This window comes from Saccostrea cucullata, unplaced genomic scaffold (genome assembly GCF_032062105.1).
Source record: "Saccostrea cucullata isolate Sc308-1 unplaced genomic scaffold, CSIRO_AGI_Scuc_v1 ctg88, whole genome shotgun sequence".
NCBI lineage: Eukaryota > Metazoa > Mollusca > Bivalvia > Ostreida > Ostreidae > Saccostrea > Saccostrea cuccullata.
In genome coordinates this window covers 215,271-240,033 of record NW_026930139.1, presented here as the reverse complement: position 1 = coordinate 240,033, position 24,763 = coordinate 215,271, and the positions used below count along the sequence as shown (strand labels likewise).

The following is a 24,763-nucleotide window of genomic DNA, read 5'->3' as shown; positions in this document are numbered from 1 at the left end:
AACGATTTTTTCCGGATTCCTTAAAAATGATTCCATTATCTGTTACCATGGTTATTCCATTTTTTTGGTCTTAAACAAGTTTTTTAATTAAAATTAAATAAACGAATTACTGGTAGTCAACAAAAGGCCCATGGACCACAATGCTCACCAGAGTAGTTCATCAGATTTTCCCCTAGGTGAGCTAAAAAAGCAATAATTTGGGGTTACTTAATTGCTTTTGAAATTTTGATTTTCAATCCATCTTGTCAAGTAACTGCAAGCGTATCTTGCAAATTGCAAACCAGTCCCTTTGTATTGCAAGTTTGTGAGCAGATCAAATATTTTTAATGTGTTGTGAATATTTTCTTCTTTTCTTGTGAAAATGATATACAAGTTCACATGCTTTGCTAATTAAATAATAATGTTGTGATTTTGTTATATTCATAAAGTGGGATTAACAGAAAAAATAGACCACCCATGTTCAACAGGAGCATTTTGTGTGACCAGTTACTGCCAAATACCGGGTACTGTGAAATTTCCTTTACATTCATAAAGAAAATAGACAAGTGTACATTCAATGTTTTATTTTTCAGTTTTTATTAAGATTTTCAATCAACAATTAACATTTCATATGGTTCCACAGACAAGTATACATTCAATACTTTATTTTTCAGTTTTAAGATTTTCAATCAACAATTAACATTTCATATGGTTCCTCCTTTTTAACAAACATATGACAATAAATACAAATTCTCTTATAGTGACATGAAGAAAAAATAACATACACATCATCCCTTCTGTCATCTTACATATAAATACTACCGGTAGTAATTTTATCAATGTCATTTTGATATCTGACTTTTATCAATCGCTACATGACTAGTATACCGTATAAGTGGAAATTTTAGCGAGACGTAAATCTAGCGATTGCTACCTAAGAACTGGTATTTTATTTTTAACGAGAAGTAATTTTAGCGATTTTAAATTCTGACTAAAGAATCTATTAGAAATAATACGCAATTATTTTTAGCGATGTCAGCACCCTCGCTAATAAGGCCAAAATTAAATCCTCGCTAAAAATTCTACATATACGGTATTTCAATCATGAGCATGCATGTTAATTCATACAGTACATGTAACAGTAAATTATTTTTTTTCAGATTTATGTTAATCAGTTGATGCATAATTTATTATCTCCATCTCAACACCCCATAAAAAGAAGTATACAAATAATACATTTACATATCTGTGTGCATTTGTAAACGAACCAGATCAAAGCAGGATTCTGAATGTAATAAAATACAGATATTACTTAATTTATAATTTATTTCATTGTAATCTGAAATAAAAAAATCAGTTTATAATACATTGTATTGTTAAAGCCCTGTCCTTACTTAATGTAATGAAACATATAAAATGATATAAAGAGTTTTGGTCATAAAAAAAATACCATATAGTACATATATACCTTTAAAGATAGACAGAATCTTCCTTATTCTGTAATTGGGTGTGAATTCAGTTTGTGGTGTTTTTCTGCTCCTACATAACAGCTCAATATCTCAAAAATAGTAAACAACTGATCAAAATAGATCATACACCCAGTCTATAGTAAATTGTCATAATGACAATTAATTCATAAAATCACCATTTGCAAAAAAAGGATACAATAAATTCTCACATTCTTACACTTGCACATAGAACACTGTACAAAATGATGGTCTTCTCTACTGTACACATTAAAACACACTGATCTACAGACTACCATCTCTCTAACGTACTACCAGTGTTACATCACAACTCTAGGATATACACAAAATTACATGAACTTACAATTTTTCTGACAAATAATTCACAAATGAAAGCAAAACATACAGCACATTATTTAACAACAAAAACATATCATTGCACAATTTTTTATAAAAATACATTAAAATGTATTTTCAGTTAATGAAACCTTTTTAAAGCCTAAAAACTATTTATCAATTTTGAACTTAGTTCATCAGAACAGATGCCTGCATAGTTTTAAGACTTTTTTAAGAGAAAAAAGCTTTTACCTGAAATAGAACATAATTTCTTTTTTTATATATACATGTACGTCATTTGTCAAGATTCTACCTATCATCCGTCAGAATAAAAAACAAATCTGTGTACAAGTATTCTACACAATGTAAGCATAGAAAGATACCAGTGATGTAATGCCAGATGACTTAACTGTTCTTCCTTCTAAAACATACACCTACTAACCTACATATCAGTATGATGTTAGAGCTCTCAGCCCCTAGTGTCTCTAACATACTTAGTAGTTGCATTAAAAAAATGTCCACACTAAGCAATCAGGAGCCAGAAAATAAACAGAATTGCTACCCATAAAAAGACTTTAGACAGGAATTGCTCTTCTTGGTGGTGGGCGGTTCCTGGCTGGGCTGAAAAATAAAACACATCTTTATAAATATAAAAAAAGCTTTCATTGACTGTGAAATTAATCATACCTGTACAGTGTTCAAGTATAAATTCTTCACAACCCTAACAGTGGGACCTACATTGAACGTCTGTCCTCCTGTCACTCTATCTCTTTGTTTGTAAGTCTGTATGTTCAACTCTGTTTTTTAGACTCTTTACATATGTTGAGAAAAGTTTTGGCACGTGTCTCTATTTTGATGAGATACAGATCACATTCACCTTTCATTTTGTTTCAATGATTTTCTGTACTAGGTTTACAGCCAATACTAAAGAAGGACTCAGTACTGCTGAGATGCCATACTTTCAATTCAAAATATTGATTTGGATTTTCTTTCATCTCTTTTCCCCATTACTGTATCCAAATATATTAACTCTTTAAGAAATATTGAACATGTACCTGGGCCTGGTCTTCCATCATTGAAGTTTAGTGTTGATGCAAAGATTCCAAAGGGAAAAGCTCCTATCCCAAAGGACATCTGAAAACCTCCGTCACCACCAAAGGCAAAGCCAGGGAACCCCTATTGGTAAAAAAAAAAACACAGTAGTGATCATTTTCCTTCTGTTTTCCAAATAAACAGAGAACGATCATACAATCTGAATAAGTTTACAAAAGAGCTAATAAATGACAAGAGGCCCATGGGCCACATCGCTCACCTGAGAAGCTTTGACCATTCTGTTCTTTACCAGATTTCCCCCTTGTTATACATAATGCATCCCCGGCCACCCTACCCCACTGATCATAATTTCAACACCTTTTAAAAACATTTTAATTGCAGACATTTTGAAATCTACACTACCCCATGATCCTTCCATGGGCACATATGTTTCAGCTTTTTTGGCCCAGTGGTTCCTGAGAAGAAGATTTTCAAAGATTTTTCCTATATATTTCTATGTAAAACTTTGATTCCCAATAATGGCCCCGCCCTTCCCCAGGGGGTCATGATTCCTACAATTTAGAAATACACTACCCCAGAATGCTTCCACATAAGCTTCACTTTTTCTGGCCCAGTGGTTCTTGAGAAGAAGATTTTCAAAGATTTTTCAAGTATATTTCTATATAAAACTTTGATTCCCCATTGTGGCCCCGCCCTTCCCCCTAGGGTCATTATTTGAACAATTTAGAATCTACACTATACCAGGATGCTTCCACATAAGTTTCAGCTTTTCTGGCCCAGTGGTTCTTGAGAAGAAGATTTTCAAAGATTTTTCCTATCTATTTCTATATAAAACTTTGATTCCCTATTGTGGCCCCACCCTTCCCCCGGGGGTTATAACATTTGGAACAATTTAAAATCTACATTATACCAGGATGCTTCCACATAAGTTTCAGCTTTTCTGGCCCAATGGTTCTTGAGAAGAAGATTTTCAAAGATTTTTCCTATATATTTCTATATAAAACTTTGATTCCCCATTGTGGCCCCGCCCTTCCCCCGGGGGTCATTATTTGAACAATTTGGAATTTACATTATACCAGGATGCTTCCACATAAGTTTCAGCTTTTCTGGCCCAGTGGTTCTTGAGAAGAAGATTTTCAAAGATTTTTCCTATATATTTCTATGTAAAACTTTGATACCCTATTGTGGCCCCGCCCTTTCCCCGGGGGTCATGATTTGAACAATTTAGAATCTACACTACCCCAGGAAGCTTCCACATAAGTTTCAGCTTTACTGGCCCAGTGGTTCTTGAGAAGAAGATTTTTTAGTGACCCAACCCTATTTTTGTCTTTTCTTGATTATCTCCCCTTGCGAGGGGATATGTCCCTTCATTTTTACAATTTCAATTCCCTTTTACCCAAGGATGCTTTGTACCAAGTTTGGTCAAAATTGGCCCAGTGGTTCTTGAGAAGAAGTCGAAAATGTGAAAAGTTTACAGACGGACAGACAGACGGACAGACGGACAGACAGACGGACGGACGACGGACAAAATGTGATCAGAAAAGCTCACTTGAGCCTTCGGCTCAGGTGAGCTAAAAACTCTGCAAATTATTTCCTAGTTCACTGTTCTCACTAGTTTTTTTGAAAAATATTAAGCTAAAATTTCTTTCTACTGATTCAGTCTGATTGTATAGAAAACAGTAGACAGATATTTATCATGCAATTTTAAGAGCTTCTCTCTAACCATCTATAAGTACTATACATGCAATAAAGAAATATTTTCACCTAGGTCTTGTGCTGGTAACATACCCTATACAGTGTACAGTGTGCTAGTTATTTTATTGTATATATAGTGTGGTAGTTACTACATACCCTATTGTTTTTATTGTGCTATAGTCATAACATATTACCCTTTTATATATTGTATACAGTTATAATATATAATATATATTTATACACAATGTAGTAGTTATAACATACCCTATTTTTTATGTTTACACAGTGTAGTAGTTATAACATACCCTATTTTTTATGTTTACACAATGTAGTAGTTATAACATACCCTATTTTTTATGTTTACACAGTGTAGTAGTTATAACATACCCTATTTTTTATGTATACACAGTGTAGTAGTTATAACATACCCTATTTTTTATGTTTACACAGTGTAGTAGTTATAACATACCCTATTTTTTATGTTTACACAGTGTAGTAGTTATAACATACCCTATTTTTTATGTATACACAGTGTAGTAGTTATAACATACCCTATTTTTTATGTTTACACAGTGTAGTAGTTATAACATACCCTATTTTTTATGTTTACACAGTGTAGTAGTTATAACATACCCTATTTTTTATGTATACACAGTGTAGTAGTTATAACATACCCTATTTTTGATGTATACACAGTGTAGTAGTTATAACATACCCTATTTTTATGTATACACAGTGTAGTAGTTATAACATACCCTATTTTTTATGTTTACACAGTGTAGTAGTTATAACATACCCTATTTTTTATGTTTACACAGTGTAGTAGTTATAACATACCCTATTTTTTATGTTTACACAGTGTAGTAGTTATAACATACCCTATTTTTATGTATACACAGTGTAGTAGTTATAACATACCCTATTTTTTATGTATACACAGTGTAGTAGTTATAACATACCCTATTTTTTATGTTTACACAGTGTAGTAGTTATAACATACCCTATTTTTTATGTATACACAGTGTAGTAGTTATAACATACCCTATTTTTTATGTATACACAATGTAGTAGTCATAACATACCCTATTTTTTATGTTTACACAGTGTAGTAGTTATAACATACCCTATTTTTTATGTATACACAGTGTAGTAGTGATAACATACCCTATTGTTTTCTGGCTCTGATCTCTGGCCCTGAGGTCTGGGTGGCAATTTCTCTCTACACAACATTAAAACTGAACAAGTTAGTGAATGAGCACTCAAAAACTTACCGATTTTATTATGCACATTTTAAAAGTCAACAAGAAAATGGAACATCATAATTAATTCATTTATACAAGTATTACCAAATAACCATCACTTTTAACATATAGTTGACGAGTATACATGATTAATTTGTAAACACAGTATACAATTAACACAAGCAATGATTAGAGGAAGAATAGCCTGAAACATTAAATGTGCACTTTTACTGCAAATATACCTCTTTCAAATATGTCTTTGATGCTTATGATATTTATTCATTATTAAATACAGACTGACCTGGGGTCCGTTTGTTCTGAGGCCCCTCTGCCGTATATAGGAATCACCTTCTCCTTACTTATACCAGCCTTACAGACAGGACACGTTTGTCGGTTTGGTCTGGTCTCTAACCATTGATGTAAACATGGCCAACTAAAACATTGTTCAAAAACATATAATGACCTGAAGTAAAGAGGTGTAATTTATTCATATTGGAATAGTGAGGTTATTAGAATATCTTTTGAAACCAAGACTATACTACATTGTCGCGAGGAAAGAAAACCCTGTAAGATGTAAATAATTGAATCGTTCCTCACCAAAACAAATGTCCACACATGCTAACAACTGCGTCTTTTGCTGTATCAAGACAAATATTGCACTCAAAGAATTCCCTGCCGTCTTCTTCAGATCCGCCTGTAGCTCCCCCTGGCCCGTTGTCTTGTGAAGATTCAGACGCGTTCATATTTAAAATCTCTTCACCTAAATTACCCAAAAAATCATTAGGAATCACAAGGAATGGGCTTTACATCTGTGTTGATGTTCTTTCTTTTGCATCATCTAACGTCAGAAAGTTCCGGAAGTACACGCAGCTCAAATAGAGGGGCGTGTCAATTCGTCCTTATACGTGTTCAGTCCGGAAAAAAAACAATTCTCGTATTAGCTGCAGACCTGTAGCGTTATGGTTTTATATATTTGTCTTTGACCATAACGCTACAGATCCCGTAGTGCAAAAAAACGTGCAATTTACGGCACAATATTTTTTGCGCATTTTTGGGGAGAATTTCTCCACTTTTCAGCATCGGTCAATCAACCACCTTTCACTCCCTAAGTCTAGACACATTCTGTAGCCAATGTTTACAATTTATCCACCTTCCAACCCTTTATATTTGTCTCTACAGGCAATAAACTCGCTTGAAGTGAATTTTCAGCAATCTAACAAATAATTTTAATCAAGCGAGTTTATCACTTGTAGAGACGACTATAAAGGGTTGGGAGATGGATAAAATACACAGATTAGTTAGATAATGTGCCTAGAATTAGGCAGTGAAAGACCAATGGTGAAAAGTGAAGAAATTCTCCCCAAAAGTGCGCAAAAAATATTGCGCCGTAAATTGCACTTTTTTTGCCTTACGGGATCTGTAGCGTTTATATGGTCAAAGACAAATATATAAAACCATAGCGCTACAGATCTGAAGCTATTCTCGTATATATACGAAAGTTTTTGAGGCATGCACCATTAAAGTGTAATACAATTAAATGATTCATTACAAATATCAAAAGTTATTTGATTGTTGTATGTCATAATTTTTTTTGTTATTTTGTGAAAGGTTGCTGAGACATTAATAAAATGTTATTAATGTCTCTGGTTCATGGAATTGTGCATGTTTGAGTGCTTTGTATTGTTTTTTCATCATCACCTCGATGGTTTTTTTTTAACATGACCATGCATTCAGCATCTGACAATGACCTACTTTTTATTTGACACAGTCCATGACCTTGACTGATCGAGTCAACTGAAAAAAAGATATATAACCAAGAGCTTCTTATAATCTGCACTATTGAAATCAAAGTGAAAAATTCTCAAAACAGGTCAAAGATTTACTTTCTGGTTGATATACTGCATTTATTAGAAACAAAGAACAAGGAATTTTCAATCTTGAAGTGACCTTGACTCTATGCCCTTTGCCCAAGGGTGACAAAGTTTTTTTTATAATTTTTCCTTTACAATTAAGGGTCGCATTGAGATATGTATATTCCAAAAAGCTGATACATGCCACATAAACGGCCATAACATTAGCTATTTGAGCCTTTGGCTCAGAAGATTTAATAAATCTATAACTTGGCAAAAACTTGGGTACTTCTCTATAGACTTCAATAAGGAAAACATTCACTAAAATGTTAATGTTATGACTAATTTTATTGATTGAACTATATTTTCACTAAATGAATTGGATAAGGTTTACATTAGTTTAATGAACAGGAAGATTAAGAGGCTATATATCAAAATCAATGGGTATTTAAAAATCTGGATACATTTTAAAGTCAGATTTCAGTTGAAGAAAATTACATTTCAATGTAGCTGTGAATCATGATTACATGTTTACATCTTCCTTCCCTTTATTTCTTAATATGTCCATTCTCTTCAAAGTTCTAGTATCAATTTCCTCACAACTGAGACAGAGAGATTATACCATTTTAATTTCACAACTTGTCTCCTTTTTAAAAACTTCTTCACATTGTTTTTCTGCTTTTGGTTTTACAATATGTCTTTCCTCCTTTTTTATACCACCTTTCCAGAATAGAATAGAAATAAATCTGTATATGTATGTATTAATTCAATTAATTCAATTAATATTCTGCTGTTTTCCTCATTTTACATGTTTATCCACCTTGAAGCTTGTCATGTCAAATTTCATTCTTGATGGTGGGTGAAAAATAGTACTGTTGTTTCACCAATGTTGAAGGATACCATGATCTTTATGCAATAACAAATAAAATACTTGTGTGTCTTTTGATACATGTATTTTCAATATAAATGACCAAATTTTAATTAAAAAATTATCATCTCTAATCACAATACATGTATTAATTTCCCCCAATCCCTCAATTTAAAATGTTGTAATAATGGTTTAAACTGTCTTCCACACATATTATTACATTGATTAACATTGTAAACATACATGTACATATAAAAAAAGTACATGTCTGATGATCTATTCTGTTTTTGGTTTTGTCTGAAATTGATGTATCACAAGCTAAATTCATTACAAGAGGTAGCAAAAAAGATTTAACAAAAATGTATGACCATCCATTAAATAACTTAAAAATGAATAAATAAATACACATACTTCATGCCCTGTTGGCTAAATATACATATGCACAATTTCGGTATACAAGTTTCTTTTCAAAAAACTCTGCAAGAACACAGTCACAAATAAAGCTAGTGCAAATATTTCTGATTTGATAAATTCATAAACCATTTAATTTTTATTTACTTCAGACAAATCTGAAGGAAATTAAATAACTGTGAAAAAAAAATCAAGTATTTCTCTTCTTCTGTCAGAATGAAAACAAAACTAAAGATGGCACATTATGTCCCAGATTTTGAGTCTCTTATAGACATTTACATGTACTTTATTTTGCCCTTTTGAAAATTTCAAGAAACCAGACAAAATAACTTCCTTATTAAATGAAGATCTTGCCTTCAACTCGGTTGATAGCTACATGTTTGCACCAAACATTTTACACAAATATGTGATGAAAGGTGATTAAATTCCAGTCCATTATAATTAAAAAAGCAATGCGTTTGCACACACACAAAAAAATTGTTGTTTCTTTTGAATCAAAAACAACAAAAAATATACAAATTACACAACAAAGCCATAATAAAGATATAGTCGGTGAACATTCACTCCTTTGAGTTTGTGAAACACCTATCACACTTCATGAATCCCCGTAGCATTTATTAAAGGGAGACAACTCTATCACAGCTCAAAGCACTGTCTCCTTAACACCATGTGGGCCAACTTCTGATTGTGTACAGGCTGTTATGATGCAGTCATTATGTTTATGTTCTTTTTGCCAATTTTCTCAAATTTTCACTGATTTTCCCCCAATAAATGGACATTTCTTTTCAAATCTGATGAAATATTCAACAAAACACACTAAAAACAAATAGAGATGGATAAGATAATGAAATTTAAACATAGGTATAACATACAAAATTGAGGTAAAAATTGACAAAAATAAATTATAAAACCTAACATTTAGACAACTGTGATATATAAATGCCTGGTATGAGTTTATACTTTAAATAAACATGCAAATGTGAGCATCACATGCAATATTATTATATTCTGTTGCACAGTCACACAAAACACAGCACATGTGCTATAATTTCATACATGTCTATAAGACTATACAATATTCCAGAACAGTGGTAAATTCAATACAGAGTTTTCATTAACAAAATTTCCTTTCTAAAGATAAGAGGACGCTGTTTAGCTTGTGCCTCTCCTTCAAATTCTCTACAGGAGCTCCCTAGAAAGATGTTCCTGAATAGTAACAACCGTTCACAGCTCATGCCCTTATGAGGTGCCTCTTCAGGTAGATGGGAATCTTCTTGGTGAAAACTCACTGAGGCCCCTGCAGGAACGTTGAGGATCTTCCTTTCACTCACAGAGGTGCCTACAGGAAGATGGAGATCTTCTTGGTGATCACCCGCCGACACATATGACAGTTCCGTAGGGATTCTCCGCACACGTGACAAACCATGTGTCCGCACAGAAAGGCTGTGTCCTTCTTCCTCTCCATACAGATAGTACACAGTGTAACATCTTCATCTGTTGTCATGGGATTGTCTATAGGCTCAGACACTTCCTTGTCACCTGAGAATATCACAAGGAAAACAGGCTCATTACATGTATGTAGCATCAATACTAAAAACTATTAAGTGTTGAATATGCCCTACTTGTCTAGAACACAGATTCTCCAAATTTTAAGCTCAAATTACAGAAAGAAAAGGTGTGAATTTACAAATATGTTTAGCAACTAAATTTTTAACAATAAAATGATTTTAAAAAATTCTTCATATAGGCTACAGTACCTATTTTTTTGGATTCGATGTTGGAGCGACAGACAAAACAGCGTTTGATCTTCTTCATCCTCTGACAGCAATCATGGCACACTGCCACATGTCCACACGGCTCAAACTTAACGTTGGCTTGCTGGTCCTCACAGATAATGCACTCCTTCTCCTTCTCCACAGATGGGATGTTGGTGACACTAAAATATAAGAGTTTGTACTCTTTATTTTTACAAGATTCAAAGAATTAGGTCACATTACATTTAGTGCTGGGCTTGGATGTTCATCATGATTTTTAATACTCCTCCCTAATCAAAAACTTAATAGATGGTACCATCCCTTATTTACTTCATTTTTAGGGAACACTACAGGGTTCTTTTCCATTGTCCCCCTGTAAATAGAACACTTACTTTCCTGTGGCATACTCCTGCACCACTTCCTCTGTTTTGGCGTCCCCTATGATGTTGAGTGGTGTTTTTCCTTGGTGGTTTTTATGGTACAGATCAGCCCCTTTCTCTGCCAGGTAACAGGTCATCAATACACCCCAGGTGATCTCCTCTAATTCCTTATTCTCTAGGTGTTCTCTTATCTGAAAAAGTTCAATGTCATTGTCATTCATACTGTAGAATGAAATGCACTTTAAGAACTTTATCAATAAACTACTGTGGAAGAGGTTTTGGTTGTTAATTTTTCTTTTTTTGGTTTAAGGTTCCCTTTACATGTTCAGAGCTCCAGATAAGGTGCGTATTAGCAGAAATATGCATTGAATTTTACAAAATACGAATTGAAAATTAAAATACGGCGTACAATTATTCATTAGCAATCGTAGATAAGCATTACACCATGAAAGTACTGCATACAACAGGTTGAAGAATACAAGTACAACTTACTTAATGAAATGAATTGAAGTTAACTCAGGGTTTGATTTTTCTCCAAACAAAGTACAGATTTAAAAGCCTTTTAGTGACCAGGAATATTCTAGTAATGGTGAGGACAATCTCCATTTCAGGAGGAAGAATCAAGAGATTTAGATTAAAATCATTTTCTATAAATAGAAAGACTATGCACAAGGCATAGCTTTTTTTATTATAGGTTCATTGCCAATTTTTCATTTCTCTTAACTTGCCATATTAACGAAGAGTCTTTTCTCTAAGTGTACTCTTGATACAATATCATCTTAAATGGAGGAAAAGTTCTGTGTCTCTGACTCTATGGTACCTTGACCTACTGTATAATCTTCCTTGTCAAAAAAGAATGCTTCCCAATTTTAGCAAAAAGTCTTGTTGGTATTTTCATTTATTTAAATAAATGCAGGAACTAACCTTTGTAGTTTTTTCCCTCTTCAAAATCACTTATATTTCGATTACAAGCTCAAAATCAAAATTAAGGTCGAAACATTTATATATGAAAATAAAATACTCCTCAATCATTTTGCTGAAAACCAAAATCTGCATTAATTTGAAAATCAGGGAGTAAATACACTTTGGGATAAAAAATTATCTGGAGCTCTGCATGTTCATGAAGACAAAGTTTCGTATGCAAAGGTCTTTTTTATGAAAGATAAATCAGAAAATATGTCTCCAGTGAAATTTCAAGATTCCATAGTACAAGTTTTCATTATTATGGAATAAGCAGATAAGGCTTCATATAATTTTAAAAAAATTCTTCCTCATTTTATCATTAATTCCATAGTTCATTGTTAATCAAGTATCAAACTGGATCACTGAGCACAACAAGCACAACAGGGAATAAGTATTAGGTTCATACTTACAGAGTCTAACATGGGTGTGTTCTCTTGCTCTGTGGTCACACTTTGTCTCATGAGGGCCAGATGTAGTGCTGTGTCCCCATCCTCATCCTCCACCTTTAGATCCGCCCCACTGTTGACAAGGAGCTCCACAATAGAGGTGTGACCCTGTGACACCGCCAGAAGTAAAGGCGTCTGTTGTCGGTTGTTTCTGATCTCAATGTTGGCTTGACCCTGAAATGACATGAAATAAAGGGTCAATTCACTTCAATTAAACCTTAAAAAGGTCTTTTATGACAAACTTTGATATCCTTTTGCTGTCCCATCTCACATTCTGGGTCATGGTTTAGACAAATTAGAAATTTAAGCTCATTTGAACTATATTCACTTGGCTACTGTGAGCTTAAAACAATTTGGTTAAAATGAATTTTTAAGATGCTGCATATATAAGGATTTTACTTTCTGATAATTCAAACCAGTATATAAAATTAAGAATAAATTCCTATTGATTTCATAAAAAATAATTATTAAAATATGTTTTTAAGTTTTGTGCTATATTGTGTATCTGTTGATGCCACTGACTTGGGTCAGGAGAGAGTGAGTGACGTCCCGATGTCCATTGAGTGCAGCCAGGTGAATGGCAGAGAAACCATCATCTTTCTTGATGTCCACTATCTGTCGGCACTTGAGCAGGATCTTCTCTGTCGCACTGTTAATTAAAAAAGAAATACTGATAACATTCAATTTCAATGACCAATTAAAAGCTTAAAATAACAAGCTTGGGTATGCACATTAACATGTAGAAGAATAGAAACTTTCTGTGGACAGATTTGAGAAATAAAACTCACAAACTGTTTCCCTTCAGAGCGGCATGATGTAGCACATTGAATCCTCGCTTGTTCTTCAGAGTGAAGTCAATACTGGGGTAGTTAATGAGGCCCTCGATGATGTCCTGCTTCTCCTTACCTATAGCATCGTGAAGAGCTGTGTCTCCATAGGAGTCCTGTCATAGGGAAAATCAAGTCAAAAATAGAACTCTCCATTATGTACATTACAGAATTGATGCATTTAAAAAAAATAATTATGCAACAGTATATTAACTAGAAATATGTCCATAGGACATGAATGCCCCGACGAGGATATATTAGTAAAGCAACATGAAAATTCCTATGTGTATAAATTGCATCATCCATGCAAGTTTGGTTCAGGCAGGGCTTATAGTTATTAGGGAATGAAAATATAGGTCAGATCCAGCATCCGAAGCAAGTCTGGTAGTGTCCATCCCTAGATGCATTATCCATGCAAGTTTGGTTCAGGTAGGGCTTATAGTTACTTGGGAATGAAAATGTAGTTCAGATTCAGCATCCGAAGCAAGTCTGGTAGTGTCCATCTCTAGATGCATCATCCATGCAAGTTTGGTTCAGGTAGGGCTTATAGTTACTTGGGAATGAAAATATAGGTCAGATCCAGCATCCGAAGCAAGTCTGGTAGTGTCCATCCCTAGATGCATCATCCATGCAAGTTTGGTTCAGGTAGGACTTATAGTTACTTGGGAAGGAAAATATAGGTCAGATCCAGCATCCGAAGCAAGTCTGGTAGTGTCCATCCCTAGATGCATCATCCATGAAAGTTTGGTTCAGACAGGGCTTATAGTTACTTGGGAATGAAAATATAGGTCAGATCCAGCATCCGAAGCAAGTCTGGTAGTGTCCATCCCTAGATGCATCATCCATGCAAGTTTTTGGTTCAGGCAGGGCTTATAGTTATTAGGGAATGAAAATATAGGTCAGATCCAGCATCCGAAGCAAGTCTGGTAGTGTCCATCCCTAGATGCATTATCCATGCAAGTTTGGTTCAGGTAGGGCTTATAGTTACTTGGGAATGAAAATGTAGTTCAGATTCAGCATCCGAAGCAAGTCTGGTAGTGTCCATCTCTAGATGCATCATCCATGCAAGTTTGGTTTGGGTAGGGCTTATAGTTCCTTAGGAATGGACCTGCTCCAAAAACTTTAACCTGGTCACTCATCAGGAAAATGTAGGTCAGATCCAGCATCCGAAGCAAGTCAGTTAGTGTTCATCCCTAGATGCATCGTCCATGAAAGTTTGGATTGGGTAGGGCTTATAGTTCCTTGGAAATGGACCTGCTCCAAAAACTTTAACCTGGTCACTTATCTGGAAAATGTAGGTCAGATCCAGCATCCGAAGCAAGTCTGGTCCCTATATGCATCATCCATGCAAGTTTGTATCAACATGTGAAGTTTGATAACACCATCTTGAATGGTATGTTCAAATCTGAGCTAAACACTAATTTAAGAAAAGTGAGGTCAAGGTCAAAGGAAAGGTCAGGGTCAAAAAATGTTGATGCAGTTGCATAGCTTTCATCAATATCTATCAGCATATGAAGTTTGATGAAAATATCTTGGATAGTTTCTTTGAAACTTAGCTTTGAACAGAGCTAAACGCAAAGTGTGAAGGAAGGACAGAAGGATGGAAGGACGGAAAGATGGAAGGACAGAAGACGGACATGACAAACACTATATGCCCTGGCCATATTCATGGCGGGGCATAAAAATGAAGTTCTAACAATATATTCTTCTAATATATTATGCTCAAACAGTATACCTCTTGATATAACTAATTCATACAAATATTCATTGCCTTTTTTTCACACAAGTTTCATTCCACATAAGCTACTTTTCAATTTTTCAATGAATCAGATTCATGCACTATGCTAAAAACTGTAGTCAAAAACTCAAAATCTGTACCTATCAATATATCTAGCTTGCATATCAGCATGTTAAAATAAAACAGTTCCTCTATATGATCATATTACTTAGTGCTGTGCGATATTACCGGTTAACCGGTGTATCCCGATTTTTTTCTTCATAATACGTATCGCGGTATTTTTTTGTGAATATCGGTTCGGGTTCGATATGCTATAAATTGTTATAGAAAGAGTTATTTGCCCTTTTCAAGGTAAAGTATGGCGGCAACTTCGGGCAAGCGATGTGAAGTGTGATCAGAAACGAGAGACATGTCTCTCTCAGAAACAAAAAGACGACAACTGTTACATAAAACCCATTCATGTTGAAGCCGAATCTGAATATTACAACTTTATTTGTCAAGTTGTGCCACAAAAAACTTAGCTTGCCACTTGCGCCGACCAACAAGAACAGGCAGATGCAATAACAACTCGTGAATACATGTAATTTGAGTTTGTGTTTTCATTTGACATTGACGAAAAGCAAAATTTATTAAAAATTTTATATTGTGATATATTGCAATACAAAATATAATATTGCAATATATCGCGATACGATTTTTCAGTCACGATACCCAGCACTAATATTACATAAACTGACCTCATAACATTTTACTTCTATTTACCAATACCTTCAAATAAATAATCCTAACTTTATTACACCTTATTACCTTTAAATAAATAATTTTGAGAGTAAACCCGTCACAGTCTATATATCTCATTAACATGTAAAAGAAACCGAGTGTTGTATGCCATTTACCTGAATATTGACATTACACTTGTATTTGAGCAAGATTCGGACACATTCTGCATGCTGCTTGTTGACTGCTACATGCAATGTACTACATCCCCCATTGTTCAATGCATTAATTTGAGCACCTTTCTTGAGAAGCAATTCCATTACTTCAGGTTGGTTGCTGGTTGAAAATAAATAAATCCATAATTAGAAAAAATGTGAAAAAATCTTTTAAATTACTAAACTTTCACAGAACTTTAAAGAAAATCTACCTCTCTATTTCCCTAATGATACATTTTCATTATCATATTGCTTTTAAGTATTCTAAATATTTTTTTGAATTTTGAACACTTGTAAGGATCTTTGTGTTTAGATTGATCTCTAAATGACCCACGGTGATCCTCTCCTTATCAGACTGACCCGAAGGCTGAGTAATGGAGAGCTGTGTCCCCATCCTCATCCTGTACGGTGAGTTTAGCGTTGTGAGCGAGCAGGATCTGGACGATCTCTTTGTGTCCCTGATGACTGGCCACTTGTAGTGCAGACTTCCCCGAGCTCTTCTGGTCCACCTGTATTATAAAAACACGTAAAAATTCCTTAATTAATGTTTCAATAATCGTTTATAATCTAAATCTGACAAAGTTCAAAATATTTTTTGGTAAAGAATAAATGATTAAAACAATTTTTTCTAACAGACAAGTACCATACACCCATTTGTACGAGGTTATCATTAATAATCACCTAGGAAGCCTCGCTTACTTTATCTGGGTGTTTCGTGACAATGTCCTTGACAGCCTCTGCGTGACCTTGAGCTGCCTCTCTAACCAATCTCTCGGGACCAGTGGTATCTGCCCTTATGTCCATCAACTGTTCCAGTAAATCTGACAGAGTAGCTGTAAAAATAATAATTTACATGAAATTAATATCATTCAGATATTAAGCACTGGATTCATAATTGCACTTTACTGTCCTTAACAAATCATGAGCATGAAATAATATTCTTTAGAGGTGACTTACTGGAGTGATCATGCTGATCATGTCCTCCATTGGTATTATTGATGTCTGGTTCTATTGAAGGAACTATAGAACAACAAGCTGGGTTAAAAGTCCATGTCTGATTGGCCACTGCAACTCGAAGGTCACCATCAGCGTACACCTTCAGCACTCTCCCCACTCTTCCAAGGGTCTGAAACAAGTGTTTATGTAATAAATATTAATTGTAGTATACAGAGACTTCTAATGTAGCTGAATATTAAACATTAAAAACTAAAAATTTAATTAAAAAGGGAAAATGAAGGAAGGAGGATGGGAGGATAGAAATCCCACACTTTGAATGTACCTGTAGGGCTACAACATTGTGGTGGTTACTTACAGTTCTCATATTCTCTGTCCATTCTCCATGACTTTTTTGAAGTTCTTTGACCTGATGTATATTGTCCGAGATCCTAACACAGTCATTGACAGCAAAAACATGCACCTGATTAACAAACAAATTTTGAATTACTGGTAGTGACTTTAGTTATATGTTCCTGTGAAAGTCAGCCTAAGATAAAATTTACACTTTAAATACTGAGGATTTTTTTGTCATTAGATCCTACCTTTGTGAGTGCCCCAGGATGAAATGTCCACCTGTTGGTACACCCTTCATACTGTACCCTAACATCACCCCTCTCTGTGATTCTGTGGACAGTGCCAACTTTCCCAATGTACTAAACAGAACACATAGAATCAAAGATCATAATACACATTAAATCTCACAATATTGTATTAGTGTTAATACTCTTCTTTTTAAAATACTCTCATAAACAACAATAAAGTTTTTAGTAGCAAATAAGAGTGTCTACCTCAGCCATGCGTGGGTTCCATCCTCCATGCCCTTCCTGCATGCACTTTAGAATATCTGCATCTAAGTCAACACGGACTTTATCACCAACCTTGAACTGGCAAGGAATCCCACCCTGGGCAACAACATCTGGAAACTCTCCTACAAGATGAATTTCATAATAGATATTCTAAAAGTATGAAATTTAGTGAAAGATATTTCAACACACAGAATTTAAACAATGTTGAGTTCACAAGATATCATCTCTAATTAATCCTTTCCACGGACATTGACATCACCCCTCTGTTGATCCTCGTTACATATGTACCTAGTTTACCTAGAACAGGTAGGTGTTCCTTGTAGTAACTCCAGCCAGGGGCAGCACTGATATATTTCAGGTCCACCTTCCCTTTATGTCCCACTCTGTATACGTTGGTTGACCCAGATTGCCAGGTCACATGAGCCACACTCCGACCTGATTCCGAGTCCCATCCTCGTATGTCGGTAGTCTTACCTATCTTCCCCTCTCCACCTGTGACAGATTAAAGACATATTTCCTTAGAGTCTGTATAATTTATAAACTTAGTTGATCAAATGTTTCACATTTCTAAGGATCTAAACTGAATAAGGCCAAGCTTAAAAAATTCTTTGTTTGCAGTTGCCGACCTATAATTTTTAGACTGGGTCGGTATGTAGGCATTCTTTTTTTTTTTTTTTTTTTTTGGAAAAAAAAATCAGATTTTTGTTAGATAACAATTAAAAGAGGTTTTCATACACCTACTAGACATGAATAAGCTCACCTCTTGTTACAAACTACTGAATGATAAAAAACGTGTCAAAATTTGAAAAAAGAAACGGTTTCATTATTCTGAAAAATTGGAAAAAAAAATCAAATTACAAAATGGCTACAAAAAAGTTTGGGTTGGGTGCAATTTCAGTGGGTCGGTAGGCAACTGCAAACAAACTTAATTTTATTTTAGGCCTAAACATAATTCATCCTTGAAGAGAAAGTAAAAGTAGGAATATTTGGTGGTCCTACCGTCCTGGTTTCCCCAGTCCCAATCCGGCCCTCTTATGACCTTAGCACCAGCGAATATGCCATAGGACTGCAGTTTGGTGCTATTCTGAGTGTCCCTTCTCTTTGGCATCTTTTCACTACAATCAATTCATGATAGAATATTTTAATAAATAAGAGTTGCAGATATGACTACTGATATATCATACTCCCGAACGCAGCAAAGACTCTAAATAATCCAATGAGTGTGTTTGTCTGTTTCTAATGATTTAATGATATATATTTTGGGACAATCACTTACCCTCTGGAAGCAGCATTTTCTATTCTGAGAAAGGCATGCCCCAGATCATGTTTGTCTGCCATATAACAGGCTGTACAGAGGTCAAAGTCGTGACATTTGGTGCACTTCCATCTCATGCCCTGGATTCCTTGTTTCTTACAGGCATCACATATTATGTTTTGATGCTTTACACCTGTCAAAACCAAAACAAATTATAACATATATATGATAATCTATAAATGACAATAAAACTGAATTCTATCTAAAATTATCAAAACTGTTAATTGTATTAAATTGTTTTAAGCATATTTGCCACAGCAACATCACGCTCATCTCAACTGATGCAAATTTATAGATGGTTTCTTAATTCTTAGTACGACTTTGTTAACATGATACGTCTATTTTTATACCTATTGGTGCATTGTCCAACACTCGGAGGTCATATGCTCCTTGATAGCCCACACGGTAGTTTGTCCTGGAGCCAGAGTCCCACTGCACGACCACTGTTTTGTCTGGTGAGGTGGAGCTTCCTGGTTTTCCTATTTCCACCACGGTCCCCACATGACCCTCCCCATCGTCCTGGTTCCCCCACTTCCAGTCAGGGCCTCGGACAACCCTCAATCCAACCTCCATCAAGTCTGTGTGTAAAACCCCTCAACATATCAGTCTAGTATAGTAACTTACTAGGTTAACAAAATTAAATCCATATATGGAAAGAAATTAGTGCCATCTTATTTCTTGCCATATATCTAACTTGTAACAAAAAATTCAGAGTTTGTTACAAGTTGACATCCCCTTTTTTGTCACTAGATGATATATTGGGATGAAATTGACTAGTATAGATTAGAATACATATTAATATGTGATTAATAGCTCAATTTTGCAGAATATTTATTTGATCGATCGTCTAATATAGCTAGAGCTCTATATGATTCTTTAGAGTTCTCTTATGGAAGGGAATTACCGCCAAAAGTCTATGTATCTTGCTTTTATTCTTATTCTGCCTACTTCTTTATGCTTTGTTATTATTGTAACTATATGTCACTTTATTGTTTTCATATTCGTCTTTATTACATTTCACTTTGACTTTTATCCTTCTTCATTTTGCCCTTATTTCTATGTTGCTTTATTCTTGTTAATTCATTTTACTTTCTTTTAAATTGATACAGTTTCTTAAATGATGATCTCTATTACGAACGTTAGTTCAATCACGCAAACAATGAGCATATTCAATGAAGACGAATACAAGTTGTCAAAATTTAGTGCGGCATTATAACGCTAGGTGGCAGGGGTATTCGCTACGAGTGTTGGTAAAATTAGGTAAGCAAACCCGGGCCGGGGTTATTCGACATTTTTCAATTTTCTGCCTTACTACTTTATCAATCGAACTTAGATTTTCAAATGACTGATGTTTGTTATAAGTTCAGGTACTGTATGTACCCGATACATGCCATTCCCTCGGAAGTCTCGCTAGATGGTAAGATTTCCCCTGGGAGACTGACTACATAGTGATGCTTCCTTCGGAAGACTATACAGTGGGACTTCCCCTGCCCCGGGGAAGTTTCAATATATAGCTAGTCTTCCGTGGGAAATCTGGCTATATATAGCAATTCGCACCCTTCATATCAACCACTCCCCCGAATAGTTTTTTTAATCGTAAAACAATGTTTATATACTAACGTTTTCAGTTTTTAAGTACATGACTTTTAATATATAAATTGACTATTAGTACTGCAACAAAAAGTGTAAGGGATGGGGGCAACAAGCCTTTCGCTGAACTTTTCCAGTAATAAAAAATTACGTTTAAGAAAACGTTTCGTGGCCACTCTCCCCTCTACCGGTGAAACTTAACCCATAGGAGGTCGTCCACCTGGAAGTCAGTAAATATATTGAGACTTGGGGTTGTGATTGTACATTGTATAATGTCCCCTTCGAGAACTTTTCACTCAAATGGAGAAGCCACCTCTTGCCGGTGGAGAGCTGCAAATTTGTCCTATATACTCGGCACTTATAGCCATTGAGCAGTGAGGGATCTTTTTTTGTGCCAGCACCTACTGCGACACGGGAACTTATAATACGGTCTATATCTCAACCGAATGACCGAATCCACGTCCTACAGTGGGATTAGAACCCATGACGTATTGATCGACTCCTTAAAAATGTACTTCGTGACTCTAGAGCAGATGCCGTAACCACAGTGCCACTCGGGCGACTGCACCCAGGAGGGGGGGGGAAGAGTCATTATCCATATGTACTCGTGAAGATTATCTATGTTTAACTAAATGGTTCAAATGATTTAATGGCATGCATATGAGTAAAATTTAGTACTGAAAAAAAGTTGACGACCTCCCCCCACCCCCCCTTTACCTCCACCAAATAGAATTTTCGAGTTTTAAGATTTTTTGAGCTCTCCTGGCTGATGACAAATACGGTGCATACTAAAGATAGTAAAATTTTTATGTCAATTAAACTGGAATTCAATTATCCAACAAATAACTTTAATAGAGTTATATTTTTCAGGTGAGAGAACAGTGACCTAGCATCGCTTTTGAAAGTGGGGAGGGGGGGGGGCAACAAGAGAATAAAAATTCAGGCGGCTACCCAGCTGAAAACAACTTGACAAGCAAAAAAAAAAAAAACAGGAAACTGTCCAAACTTGAAAATACATAGGCGTCAGAACTGGGAAGGGGGGGGGCTTAGCCCCCACTTCTTTTTTTCTGAAGATAGATTTAGTACATGTATAGACATTGAACATTCCTGCGTAGGTTTAGCCCCCCCCCTTCCATGGACACGATGCAGTATGGGTTTGAAATGGGGAAAGTGGTGGTGTTTTGAAAAAAATTTGGCACTGGAGTTTGAACCTAAAAACATCCCCCCCCCCCCCCAGAATTAGGATTTTTGTGTTTGGAAAATGAACATTTCTTTTTTTTTCTTTTTTTTTTCTTGTCAGGTTTTTTTTCAAGGTCTAAAAAAATTCTTACACTTAGCAGCCCCCCTCCCCCAACTTTCAATTTGCTTCTGACGCCAATGAAATCCTATTTCGGGGGCGGGGTGGGTTTTGGGTTAGATTCAACTTCTTCTATAGAATCAAATTTAAATTTTCTTCCTACTAAACGTACTCCATTAACTTATTTGACCCTTACTCTTACAAAACGTGGGTCGGCCTTTCAATGAATATATTCATTATGGTATAAAGTTATGTCTGAAAAAAGAGGCCGCCATTCCTGTGTGCCCAGAGAAAATAAATAATTATGGAGTTTCCATCATTGGATCGGGTGAAATCGGATCAGGTCTTCAGAAGTTCGATTGATAAAGTATTAACGCGTATTGAAGAATCTCAAATAACCCCAGCCCGGTTTGCTTACCTAGTTTTACCAACACTCGTAGCGTACACCAAACCACCTAACGTTATAATGCCGCACTAAATTTTGACGGTTTGACAACTTCCATTCGTCTTCATTGAATATGCTTCATTGTTTGCGTGATTGAATTAACATTCGGAGTAGAGATAATCCTAATAATTTATTTATGAAACTGTATAAGTTTAAAAGAAAGTAGAATGAATAAAGCAACATAGAAGTAAGGACAAAATGAAGAATGATAAAAGTTCGAAGTGAAATTTAATAAAGACGAATATGAAAACATCAAAGTGACATATAATTACAATAATAACAAAGCATAAAGAAGTAGGCAAAATAAGAATAAAAGCAAGATACATAGACTTTTGGCAGTAAATTTCCCTTCCATATTCCATACCTGTCAACTCTCCCGAATTTATCGGGAGTCTACCGATTTTTAACCATCCCTACCGACTGTCTACCGAATTTTTTTTTAACGGACGTTTCTACCGATTTTGAAAAAATCCGGATTTTTTACCTACTTGGGTTCGTAAAATACCGACTAGTCAACACAAAAATGGAAGTCATGCAGTGTTTATCGGTAGCTATTCTGTTTATTGCCACTGATAACAGGTTATCAACAAGGTGTCAACTGTGCTAGCAGATGTGATTACAGTTGTAATTGCTCCTTATTCTCATTAAAAGTGTATATTATCAAAGACAGAGATGCCAGATGTGAAAATTTTTACAGAACATGACGGTAAATAACGATATGGAAGTACTTGATACTTTGCTGCAAACAAGTTAACAAGTACCTAAGACAAAACTATTTCTCCATAAACAATACAGTGATCAGGAAAGATGTAGCTACAGTACTCTATTATTAATTTAACAAGGAGAGGGAAATAATTCCATGGAAGCTAATATAAATGAAGAGTCTGAAGATTTCCCCACAGATTTTGATATTCAATGTCTTAGTAAATCTGCATCAACATCAGCATATAACAGCCCCTGAAACTACAGAGCAACAAGACAGTGTCTTTAGAAGACTTCTTTAAATTTACAAAGCTAAACAGGGTAATGCATTTCTAAATTAAAATATAAAATTTGCACATTTAATAGAAATAAAGTCTAATATTTAAAAATTCTGATATATGTTATGAGATTAAAAGAAAAAAAATACAGTGTCCATGTATTTCATTCATACTAGATTACAAATTATTTTAAGAATATAAGCATGAAGTTTTGACAATTATTTCAATTTCAGATCTTTAAATCCAGGACACAACTCATGTTCCTTAGACTTGGAGAGAAATATCCATTCATACATCTAGTAAAAGCTGGAAACTCAGACTATCTGCAGAACCTTATTAATTTTTCTAATTCCCAAGTTAAACTACAGCATTTGCCATGAATATTATATAAATGGTGCTCTTATGGACCGGCAGAATATATAGTGAACATAAATTTTTATAATTTCAAAATTAAGTCACATTGTACGAGTTTCTAAACAATGTATGAATAAACAGTAAGTAAATGTTGTGAATTAATGATAATGTTAATATTACTAATAAAGTTTTATCTTGTAAGTTGTTTATTTTTGTTCTATAAAACAGTGAAATGCGCGACTTTTTGTATTTGCAAAGGGTCGTCGCGCATTTTCTCCCCCGAAAAATTTTGGCCATGTTGACAGGTATGATATTCTCTAGGGTTCTCTAATTAGTAGGACTGTTTTATCATAATTATGGGTTAGTCATGCTTCAAACTGCCTTAATTATGAGTTTAAATACCTTTTCAAAAGTTTAGATTCATTGCAGTGTTCATAAACCAAAATACATGACAGTACTTTATATAGAAGTCTCATATCTGCGGTGATTTTATCCTTTCAAAGTATATTTAACTGGATAAAGCAACTTTAAGCATTTCCCATATCAACTTTTAAGACATAAAACGCTCAAAATACTGAAAGAAATAGTTTTAAAAAAAAATAATAAATAGGGCTTAACATTCAATCAGACACATTCTATTCACCTGTTGATCAAGCTTATGAAAATACTGCAATATGAACTGTTTAAGAAATCTACACATAAACATGAATATTACCTGACTGCTACACTTGACAAACTGTCTTATCATGAACAGCGTTTTAAGGAGACAAAGTCTGACAGTTTCTCATTTTTGATATGGGAAAAATGTACCGGAAGTAGAATTTTCATCTCAGCAGTAAATAAAATGAAGAGTCCTCGAAAATGCTAGTTTTACGTATTGAAATCATGTTAAATGTTCTTCTTTCACCTAATTTTTTTTATTTGAATTAACATTTTGTCAATATGGAGTATTTGGTGGACGCAACATTTTATGATACTTTTTGTTTACAGAAATTTCCGTCAGCTTACATACGCCCTTGTAGAATGTTGCATTTATGAAAA

At 34.7% G+C, this 24,763-nt stretch overlaps 2 protein-coding genes across 3 annotated transcripts; both read right to left on the bottom strand.

Annotated features, from left to right (window-relative positions):
- Positions 1-548: 548 nt before the first annotated feature.
- Positions 549-6,641, bottom strand: LOC134283036 (E3 ubiquitin-protein ligase RNF185-like). Its single transcript, XM_062765472.1, has 5 exons — positions 6,368-6,641; positions 6,072-6,203; positions 5,694-5,748; positions 2,837-2,957; positions 549-2,402 (listed from the first exon to the last, which is right to left on the bottom strand). The coding sequence occupies exons 1-5, from the start codon at positions 6,511-6,513 to the stop codon at positions 2,305-2,307; spliced, it is 552 nt and encodes a 183-aa protein (XP_062621456.1). The 5' UTR covers positions 6,514-6,641; the 3' UTR covers positions 549-2,304.
- A 1,308-nt stretch (positions 6,642-7,949) lies between these two features.
- Positions 7,950-24,537, bottom strand: LOC134283025 (E3 ubiquitin-protein ligase MIB2-like). Of its 2 annotated transcripts, none has more exons than XM_062765453.1 (18): positions 24,438-24,537; positions 19,407-19,634; positions 19,018-19,189; positions 18,741-18,856; positions 18,030-18,233; positions 17,724-17,863; positions 17,478-17,588; positions 17,252-17,356; positions 16,897-17,065; positions 16,639-16,772; positions 16,300-16,448; positions 15,904-16,060; positions 13,231-13,385; positions 12,965-13,091; positions 12,407-12,616; positions 11,046-11,224; positions 10,657-10,835; positions 7,950-10,438 (listed from the first exon to the last, which is right to left on the bottom strand). In XM_062765453.1, the coding sequence occupies exons 2-18, from the start codon at positions 19,627-19,629 to the stop codon at positions 10,239-10,241; spliced, it is 2,730 nt and encodes a 909-aa protein (XP_062621437.1). In that variant the 5' UTR covers positions 19,630-19,634; positions 24,438-24,537; the 3' UTR covers positions 7,950-10,238. The 2 variants fall into 2 exon arrangements, with proteins under 2 accessions (XP_062621437.1, XP_062621438.1); XM_062765454.1 differs by having other exon boundaries at positions 18,039-18,233.
- Positions 24,538-24,763: the final 226 nt, after the last annotated feature.